The sequence below is a fragment of the Cucurbita pepo genome, chromosome LG07, assembly GCF_002806865.2.
Source record: "Cucurbita pepo subsp. pepo cultivar mu-cu-16 chromosome LG07, ASM280686v2, whole genome shotgun sequence".
Taxonomy (NCBI): domain Eukaryota; kingdom Viridiplantae; phylum Streptophyta; class Magnoliopsida; order Cucurbitales; family Cucurbitaceae; genus Cucurbita; species Cucurbita pepo.
The window spans coordinates 2500496-2511675 of record NC_036644.1 but is presented as its reverse complement, the minus strand read 5'-3'; the positions used below and the strand labels follow the sequence as shown (position 1 = coordinate 2511675).

Genomic DNA, 11180 nt, shown 5'->3' with positions numbered 1-11180 from the left:
TTTTTTTTTTTTTTTTTTTTTTTTTTTTTTTTTTTTTTTTTTTTTTTTTTTTTAATATGAAAAACTAATTAGGAATTTCTGAGCAAACAGCCAGCTCAATTTCTTTAAAAAAACATATAAGAAATTATTTTAATCCGAATGAAGTGGTAAAATTTAACCAACCTTTCAAAATCAAGGCTGAAATGATTAATCTACCTTACCTTAAAACCCCTTGCTTATACTGCAAACAAAGAAATTATTCAAGAAACACTCATAGATGTTCGAAAGAGAAATTATAAGAATACCTCGATTTTGAAATTTTAAAATTGATTTCAAAGAGATAGTCACGTCATCGAATAATTTGTTCTTAAAAGAGATATATATTCAAAGAAAATTTACAAAGAAAAATTAAATTTTTAAAAATACTTTTATTAACGGTCATTTATATTATATTCAAACATTATTGTGTAGGTGTGTGAGTGTGGACAAACACTTCAGGTACAAAAATTAATAATGTCAACAAAACTTGAAATAATTGAAAATAAGTCTTTGGAACTAACCTCATGATTTTCAACTAGGAGTTGAGTATCAGACCATGCTTCAAAAATATGGTGTCACTCATCCTCCTCCCGAAGCAGAGAAAAGGAGTAAGGGGAAAATTTGAATCCATCTCCTGCATAGAATTTGTTCTGAAACTCCACCCAGTGGAGCCTCAAAGCGTGTAGGAATGCGCTCAGAGTTTCCATCACTAGTAAAACTCCCACAGTTGCACATATAAAAACTGCTATTCCTATTATTCGGATGCTCCAACTGTCGAACCTGTAGATGTTTAAGAAGTTGAACATTATCAATCACCTTGTGAGTTTTTTCCTTGAATGGGGCAAAAGAAAAAGATGTGGAAGCACTACTACTAACCCCCAAGCTAGGAGTAGAACCTTGTCGTAAAATACGCTCGACAACTCCGAATGGGCTAGGCTGAATGAAAGGAACAACAGATAGTAAGTACATAAAACTAGTCAAAGAAGCAGCAGTAGTTTAACTATATACAATAGCACAGCAACAGTCCAGCCCACCACGAGTAGATATTGTCTTCTTTGGGCTTTCTTTTTCGGGTTTCCTCTCAAGGTTTTTAAAATGGTCTTCCACAATCTTATAAGGAATGCTTCATTCCCCTCTCCAACCAATGTGGGATCTCACAATCCAACCCCTTTGGGGCCCAGCGTCCTCGCTGGCACACCGCTCGATATCTAGCTCTAATACCATTTGTAACAGTCCAAGCCCACTTCTAGCAGATATTGTCCGTTTTGGTCCGTTACATGTCGCCTCAGTTTCACAGTTTTAAAACGTGTCTGTTAGGAAAAAGTTTCTATACTCTTATTAGGAATACTTCGTTCCCCTCTCCAACCAATAATCAAGGATGGATGGTACTTTAACTATGCTTAAGCTATCACACGTGCATCTCAACTAAAAAGTTTATAAATGATAGCTACTTAAAACATGAATATGCAGAGGACCTTTTCGGCTCCAAAATTTAAAGGAAAGGAATTGTTACAAATCACACATACTCCAATGCTTTAAAAATAGTTCAAACATCTATCTAAATGCTTCATAGGTTTGACCGCTTGATACTCGGATCTGTTTTTCACTTCCTGTGAATACCAGATTCATTAAATCTAATTGACAGAAATGATCCTTACATGCACAAACAACTTGGAATGATGTTTAAATCCTTTCTTAAAATGCCGGGTTTAGTTTGTCAAGAAGGTAAAACACAATAGGGTCCTCATAGTACTAAAGCTTCATTTGATTTTTGGTTCTTGATTTTTGAAAATTAGGTTTGTTTTGTATAATTCTTAGCTAAATTTCAAAAACAAAAACAAGTTTATGAGAGCTATTTTATAAGTTTTCAAGTTATTTTTTAAACATGCATAGAAAGTAGATAACAAATTAGGAGAACCAAGGTGAAAGTAGTATTTATAGACTTAATTTTTTTTTTAAAAAAAAACCATAAACAAAAAAGAAACGGTCACCAACCTGGGCATAATTTTAAAAACCATAAACAAAAAAGAAACGGTCACCAACCTGGGCATAATTTAGTAGTTTTAATTTCAGAAAGTAGATCCAATTATCAGGTAAAAACCAATCAGCCAAGGAGATTGACAGATTCCAAGAAACTTTCATGCACCAAGAGTAGCATTTAGGTTAAAAGAGTGATAAAATGTTATTTTTTACCTGAGGGCCCATAGACGTAGATAAGATGCTGTGTTAGAAACTGCACCAAGTACGAACTCTATGGTATGTATAAGTTGGTGTACAAAGACCTCGCTGAAGTCAAAGTCATCGTGGCTGGGGGAACTGTGGTGCTGTTTTGTTTCAAGATTGTCATCCGTGCCGTGAAGTAGGGAGTAGGATCGACCTTGGTGCCTCTGGCAAAGATAAGAGAGAAACGGATATGAATCAAGATATCTCAATCGTGCAATATAAAGTTCAAAGAAGATTCTTGGATGGTTAAAATTTTAACGCATTTTAAGACTTTTATTAACTCAGAGACTAAGTTTCTTTGCAGTTCTATGTAGTTTACATTGCATAGAATCATTCAAGCTTGATCGATCTTGCTTGTGGAGTGATTCAAATCTTAAAAAAGTTTTTTTTCCTTGATGATCAACAAGGTAATCTAAGTCTTACTTTCCCTGGCGTGAAATCAAATTGATTTGGGGGTTTTGACATTTGAACTAGGGGCTTGTATATCTAAGTGCTTAGGAGGGTTTTTAGATTCAACAGATCAAGGTTACCTTATCAGAAACTGCCCGTGAATGTCGGGTACGAACAAAAGAGGAAAAAAGCTGCTATAAGAGACTAGAAAAAAACATAACATGACCTACTTCTGCATTCTGTTTCCTCAACAGAAAAGGCTTCGGAAGCAGCATCCATGGCACGGCAGTGAGGGCAGCCAAAAGTAAAAGAACCTGGCGTTGTAAGATATAATTGTTTAGAGTTGGTTCCAGTTCAGTAATACGAAAAGAAACTTGAATGACATTAAAACATCAAGAACCTGAACAAACTGCTGTCCTGGAAAAAGCTCATTTTCACCTAGATCATCTGTAGGACTCAAGAACATATATATCATTACGTGATACAGATCAGCTTGAGATCCAGAGCACCATTTTACAATTATGAGAAGCGAGAGGTAGCCGAATAAGCTGTTCAAGAATATCATCTGCGGAACAAATTGGTACCTGAACAACAATGAAATAAAATTTAACAATTTTAGAAGAAAGAAAACAAAGTCTTATGATATATAACCGTGTACAATAGATTTCATGAATTTTCAAACAATGAACCCTACAGAAAGCGTGTCACTTATGAAATTGTTAGGAATCACGAATCTCCACAATGGTACGATATTGTCCACTTTGAGTATAAGCTCTCATGACTTTGCTTTTGATTTCCTCCAAAGGCCTCATGCCAGTGGAGATGTATTCGTTACTTATAAATTCATGATCATTCCCTAAATTAGCTGATCTTACTGACAAACATGATAGATCCGTCTTACAACTCACCAGATGTTAATTTTTTCTTCAAAGAATTTCGCATTGAAGTAGCTCAATATAATTCCAAGATTCATTTGAGCAACTCCCAGTAGAATCGACATCTTCATCTTCAACGAGTTGAGAAAAGGTAATTCACTTCGAGTGCCATGCCACTTAGGATCCACACCAAATGGATATGTATCACGAACCTTTATTAAACCTATGGTAGTGGCATCCCTGAAAAACGAGGGATGTAAATCACTTGCACGGAGGAAAGTAAGCTAAAAAAGGGTTGCATTGTTTTGTACCTGCATGAAGTATGACGACAACCATATGCAGAAGGCCCAAACAATTCAAATGGGACAGAAAAAAATTCATTATAAATCAGTCCTGTGTAGATTGAAAAAAGTGCCATCATCATGATAACATAACGGCCCGCAAAAGTCATTTCCACGATATCTCCAAGTTTCTGTCATTAACAATGTCAAATAAGCTTACAGACAAGGGACATGAAATTCACACTCCAAGACATTGGGAATTACCTGGCTGGAAAATTTCTTCTCCCTTATTATAAGATATAATGTTGCCAGCAACAAGCATATTCCATGGCCCCAATCTCCGAACATTACAGCAAAAAGGAACGGAAAGGTGACAATCGTGTAGACCCCAGGATTTGCTTCCTGATACTTAGCAATCCTGCAAATTACTATTTACCTTAGGCATCTGCACAGTAAATACATTTGAAAATATGAAATACAAATGAAAGAACAACATACATCAAATGTAAAGAGTATATTAGGTAAATCTCCAGGACAAAAAATGTCCTCTTTTTGCCAATTTACATGGATAACTTAAAACAAAATAATTTAGACACTCAGCATGGTGATATTTTCTGCACTGCAGGCAGATGCAAAAATAACTACTGATATCAAATGACTCCAATTTTGAGTTGGTGGTACTTTCTTCTTACGCATGGTATAGGAAACAGTTAAACTTTATCCTTTGCACCTCATAGCGTGCTCAAAAGTTAAAAACTATGCGGACAAATGTGGTCACAACCTTATACATCCTTTCCATTCCAATCAATCAAACTAAATAAAAGAAAATATCACCATCCTTTAGTGTTCCACGTTCCTATTCTTCAATTTGCAGGTGATATGCTTCAGTTTTGTAGGTATGATGATTCCATGATTAATACTCTTATTAACACAATTGAATTATTTGAATGATACTCCGGTCAAAAACTCAATTGGGAAAGATCTGCTTTGTGTGGAGTTTATGTAGACGATTCCAAGCTTCATCAGTGGCCTCTCTTTGAACTGTCGGTTGTTTTTTTTGCCTTTTATATATCTCAGTCTTCCCCTTGGTGGTCAGAACGCTCTACAACATATTTTCTTTGATTGCCTTATTCTAGGCAATGTTGGTTTAAGCTACTCTAGGTTTTTGATCTTTAGTGGGTATTCTCCAGTTCATTCAAGGAAAATATTCTCCATTTGCTTATTAGTCCTTCTTTGGACCCTAAATCTAAAATTTTGTTGTCCAATGCTGTTAGCTCTTTTTTTTTTTCTGAACTACGGTTTGAAAGGAATCAAAGGATCTTCCACAACAAGCAGCTCCTTTAGTTAGTTTGTTTCAGTCCGGCTGGTCTCAACGCTTCTTCTATGAGTTCTCCTTCTAAACATTTTTCTAGCCACTCTATTCAAGATTTATGTCTTAACAAAAATGCTTCTTTTCACTTTATTGCTTATTTCTGTGCTCTTTCTCTCCCTTGTGGAGTTTATATCTTTTGAGCTTTAGTTTCTTTTCATTATATCAATAAAATGTTTTGTTCCTTGTTAAAAATAAATAAATAAAGTATGCAACCAGACTCCTGAAAGAATTAAAAGACAACAGAATTCTATTGAAAGAACTTACCCATATGCATCCACAATTTCTTGAAATGTAGAAGTAAATTTGTTTGTGCGGAAATATGTTGGTGGTGCTTCCTTCGTTTGCAGAACATGAAAGATAGCCTCAATCTGTGATTTGCTGTCAAAGGTAGCCTTCTGGATCACATTTTGAATCTGCTAGGAATTTAGGCCAAGTTAACTAAAAATTACCTCAAACATGTTTTGCTTGCACGTTAGACCATAATGATTTATAAGAACATGTTGATTACAGAAATTAAAACACGAAACAAACCTGATTTGTTGCAAAAACAGGACACCAACCTTCACCTACAAGGCATTTCTTTGTTACGTCAACACTGAGCATATTCAAAGTGTGGTAAACAGACTTTTCCTTCTTTACCTACAAAGTCAAAAGAACAGAGTTCAGTGAGAATGGAGAAGTCTACAAGCATGCACACAAGCTACACACATACATGTACGCCTAAAATGAAAAATCAAGGTCTGAGTAAACGATACAAAAAATATTTATCTCAAGGATTCAAAGTTCACTAAATTTCAAGGGTGATATATGAAACAAACCAAAAGATTCCACTGCTCGTATTGATGGCCAATCATCTGCAAGAGTTTACTTCGGTGCACTTGCCCCAAATCAATGGTAGTCTTCAATTCAGAGAGTTTTCCAGACACCTAAAAGTCATCACAACTTCAAATGGTGATTAGGTGTAACAAGAAACTAGCAATTGGATCCTAAATCTAAAATTCTAAGGATGCATTTGAAGTCATTACCTCTGTAATCATCTGAAGTTGTTTGCCCAAGTCATCAGTGAATGGATAACGGTTTGCGCCAAAAGCTTCGCTTATTTTCAGAATTTTATTCTTTGCTCTCTCTCCGGAATAAAATATGACAAACACATTTTTCTCGACCTGGAATTGAGATGTGAGTTTTGAAATTGAAGACCTTAAAGAACAACTGGGGTAATGAATTAATTCAGGAACGATGAAAAAAAACTTCAGAAAAAAGACTAAAATTTTGGCCCAACTCCATATTTGTTGACTGTAACCCAATTATAGAAAGATAAAACAAACTCAGAAAGAGAAAACAAGTAGAATTCACTCTTTTGTAAAGTTGATTTCTGTAACTAAATGATTCTCGTTGCTAACCTTCTCCCCAGATACAGGATCAGTGACGGAACCATCAACCACAGCTTGCCTTAGATACACATTGCCCCTAGTTGAACGGAACAAAATCCTTTCAAAAGCCATTGACTTTTCTCTCAGAACTAGACCACTGATATAACCTAGCTTAACTTGTTTCGTTGAATCCGTTGTCATTTCCTACAATACACAACAAAGTTCCAGCTACTACTCAAAAGAGCAAAACTAATGTCGAGCCAATACTAAGACAAGAAAAACATACTTGTTCCAATAGTAAAGGACTGTCGATGGACCCTTCCCCGTTTTGTTGCACTTCCAGTTCTCTTTGCTGAGCTGCAGCTATGCTTTGAGCTAGATGGAAAAACTCCCCAACCTGACACCATAAAAATAGTGGTAAAGCATCTCCTACAACAGGAATTCCATGTAATTGCCAAAAAATTGATGAAATTCTAGCTCTATTGATCGTGGATTATAAAACGCCCTCAATGCAGTTACTATGCAATATTACTAAAAAGTAAAAACCAACAGAATTCTAGAAAAATCCTATCATTAAAAACATCCACACCTTCTGAAGTACAAGCTTATATTCCAACAGCTCACTATAATTGCGTCGTAACTTCTCATTGTTGCCATTTATCTCTAACAATTCTGCCTCAAATTCTCCAAGTTTAACCTGCCAAAGTCAAGGAAAAGCTACTGGATTTAAATCAAGAAGAAGAGAAAGAAGAAGAACAATGAGGAAGAGTAAAAAGAGGAAGAAAAAGAAAAAAGAGGACTCCACATTATATATCTAACTACCTCCAAATTATCCAGATCAAAATCAGCAACCGCTAGAGAATTTGATGACGGAGATAAACCAGCCCTTGCCATTTGCTCCCTGAAAAACCTTAGCTTGCGAGCCATTTCCCCACATCTTTTAATCTGCTTGGTAAAAGTAGCAGGCAAACAAACACCATCATACTAAATATAAGAAATTTTTTAAAATAAAGATTGCACATAACCTCCGTCAATTAAATGTTAACTGACAAAATTCAAAGATAAAGGAGGACAAAAACAGGGATACATTGCACTTTTCACTTTTTTCCTAGATCAGGGTCGTCATGCTCATTACAGAGTGAGGGATTAAAAGTTCTATTTCACAGTGCAACCAATAAGTGAAGTAAGGAGCTAATTCAGAAAATTGATAGCATTACAGCTTGAAGTTCTTTTAGCCATTAGAAAATCCCCCAGAACAATTGGATGGAATGGTACTACATAGCATCTTAAATTAAACCCTTCAGCTTTATGCCACAAATGTCACTGCAACTATAATACATCAGTAGAACATATTATCAACTATGGAAGCTTCATATAGCTATTAATCTGTAAAGAAACTTGTCTTGTAAGATACGAAACTAACAGCAGAAGTATAGGCAATTCAAGTGTTATCTAAGGGAAAGAGCAGACAGATCCAAGCAGCATCCAGAACCACACATGTATGGACGAAAAAAAACGAAGAGGGAAAAGAAAAGGGAAAATATTCAAATGTTGTGCCCACATACTACTTCTAAGCATGTTGTTGGAAAATCTATAGCACTTGTTTAGCATTCATAGCCATAGGTCTTCTTTGAAGTTATGCCAAGTTTTTACTTCTCTCTAATTGCTTAACCTCTTAGCAGAGGACAATGCAATGTTGAAAGTTTTAACCAACTGTTTTTGTCCAAGCTACAGTTTTCCAATCGTACTGGCTAGAAATTCATCTAGGCTCAAGCTTCTCCAGAATACTCTGCATTCTTCTTTCATATTAAAACCTTGCACAGGCATCTAGTTGCTTATTCTATAAGCAGGGGGTGACGTTACGATGAAAGCTATAACTTGCTGTTTCTCGTAATTACCTAGGAATATAAAATACAAAAACACGATAAGTCCATATCTTTTTCAGGTAAGAAAGACCACTAGATTTCCAGATAAATATGAAAATACATTTTCTCAAAAATTTCAATCAATTTTTTTTAGTTCAACAACGTATGGGGAGGAGATTCGAACCCTCGAACTTTTGACCTAGGTTATAATGCCCAAACTAGTATGCTCAGGTTGGCAAAATTTCTATCAATGTTGTACACCTCCCTTGTCTTGAATACAAAGCTGATGAAGTATCATGTAAGTCATAGAACCAATGATGATAGGAAGTTCCTTTGGCATCAAAGTACTCTTGAGTCAACTCTAAAACTGAGTCTACAGGCAACTCATTATTCTATATTACAAAAACCTTAATAAGCTGTAGTACCATCTGTTTACGACAATTATTGCTACCATTTCTAGGATGACTTTCAGTCTAGAACATAAAATCCTCGTCTCAAGTTGGCTAAAAGCTTGATTCCAAGAAGGAACCAGGCTTTAAGCAAAAATCAGAGAAACAGTAAACACACCTGAGCAGCATACGTTCGCTGGAATGGACTTCTAGATGCATTGAGCTAAAAAGGAAAAGTAAAATATCAGATGCTATTAATAAGAATAGAAATTGTGGAATGCAAAACAGAATGAGCATTCAAGCAAGTGATGATGTCAATAAGACAAATTTTCAATGTTGTCTGCCAACCTATAACACGTGAAATAAGACTGAATCGATTCAAGTAAGTATACATTTCATAAACAAAATAGAATTTATTTCAGAATCTTCAAATGTTAAATTATAGTCGATGAATTAACATCAAAAGAAAAAACTGAAAACAATCGTACAGAAGTTTAGAAACCTAAATTAGCCAAGCCTTTACGAAAATTAAATTCAAGCAGCAAAGTCAGAATTACAGTGACATTGACGATTGCAAACAAAGAAACTGAACCTAACATGATAATAAAGGCGATCCACTTGTGAAAATGTAAATATATGTTTTGTACACAAAATGAAATCCACTCGTGATTCTCAATTCGTAAAGTATACTACAGGAATTAAAGATCACGTTCAGAACTTTGGAGGTCTACATTAGCCTTTACGAAAATTAAATTCAAGTAATACTCTCAGAATAACAATAACATTGACAATCACGAACAAAGAAACAGAACCTAACAAGATATCCAAAGTGATCCACTGAATACGTAAATAAATGTTTTGTGCGCAAAACGAAATCAGCGAGTGAATTCTTAATTGCTGAAGTATATTCCAGGAATTATCATCAACAGAAAAAAAAAAAAAAATCAGATCAGGTAGAAAGCTTAAAAAATCTACAATAACGCATACAAAAATCAAAATCAAATGACAAATAAGAACAAAGAAACGGAACCTAACATGATAAACAAAAAGATCCATCACCAGAAGATCTTTCGAATGCAATGTGACTCACATCGTTGAATTGGAAGAGACCGAGGTCGCCGAGATAGGAAACCGTCCGGTGCACCGATTCATTAGGAACGATCAGCTGCACAAACTGCATCGGCTCCGATCGCAGTAGATCCATGGAAAAACAATCAAGAACTCTGGCTAGCGTAAAAACTCAACACACAGAAATGCCAGGCCCCGGCGAAATGTCCGGCGATGAAGGTAGATCGGAAGGAAATTTCCGCGGGAATCACGAACAGAAACTGAAACCAGAATCATGAAATTTATCGTCCTGCCTCGGACCGTTGGGCAATTTCGCTCCCTTTCAACGGTGTTTCGACGTGCCTTCTTTTGCTCGCGCGTAATTTGATTTTTGGTTAAGCTACACATTTAGCAACTATAAAATTTAAGAATTTAATCCCTTTAAATACCTAAATTTAATATTTATATTTAAATTCTAACTATACACCAAATTTATAATTTATCCTTAATTTTTTTAAGGTTTAAAATTTATAAATTTCCCATCCGGCTTTGACTTTGTCTTGCCTTAAATGCAACCAGTTTCTGTTAAACATTTTAGGATTCTATTGACATGGTTAAGTTAAATGATTAGCTCTGATACCATCTTAGGAATCACGACTCTCCACAATGGTATGATATTGTCCACTTTGAAGTTAAGGGCATGATTCTGATACTATGTTAAGAATCACGACTCTCCACAATAGTATGATATTATCCACTTTGAGCATAATCTCTCGTGACTTTGTTTTTGGCTTCCCTGAAAGGTCTCATTCCAATGGAGACAGTATTCCTCTGTTATAAACTCGTGATCTTCCACTAAATTAACCAATGGATGACTCACTCTCAATAATCTTCAACAATCTTCCCCCTCGAACAAAGTACACTATAAGCCTCCCTTGAGGCTTATGGAGCTCTCGAATAGCCTCTCCCTAATCGAGGCTCGACTCCTTTCTCTGCAACTCTCGAACAAAGGGAAGTACACCCTTGTTCGACACTTTAGTCACTCTTGACTACACTTTCGAGTAGAAATCTTTTTCTACCAGACGTGTTTTAAAAATCTTGAGGGAAAACCGTTGAATTACATATAACCTTCGTAAGTATTGAATTCAAAATATTTAATCATAATGTTGGAGTGACAATTTGGCTATATTTTCAATTATTTTTCTCCAAAGATATTTCAATTTTTCTTTTAAATTAATGAAAAATTATATTAATTAATCCAAATATAATTAACATATTTAATTTTGGTCGTTCTCTAGGTATGCATATTTATTATTTATTTGCTCGTTTGTGTAAAATTTATGAAATAAA

General features: G+C 35.3%; 1 protein-coding gene across 1 annotated transcript; it reads right to left on the bottom strand.

Annotated features, from left to right (window-relative positions):
* Positions 1 to 402: 402 nt before the first annotated feature.
* Positions 403 to 10210, bottom strand: LOC111798278 (V-type proton ATPase subunit a2-like). Its single transcript, XM_023681329.1, has 18 exons — positions 9874 to 10210; positions 8962 to 9006; positions 7352 to 7474; positions 7119 to 7226; positions 6816 to 6926; positions 6560 to 6733; positions 6185 to 6322; positions 5978 to 6085; positions 5691 to 5798; positions 5424 to 5572; positions 4052 to 4205; positions 3818 to 3978; positions 3540 to 3746; positions 3032 to 3215; positions 2862 to 2945; positions 2212 to 2405; positions 895 to 954; positions 403 to 798 (listed from the first exon to the last, which is right to left on the bottom strand). Exons 1-18 carry the CDS (start codon positions 9985 to 9987, stop codon positions 594 to 596), a joined length of 2427 nt encoding a protein of 808 aa, XP_023537097.1. The 5' UTR covers positions 9988 to 10210; the 3' UTR covers positions 403 to 593.
* Positions 10211 to 11180: the final 970 nt, after the last annotated feature.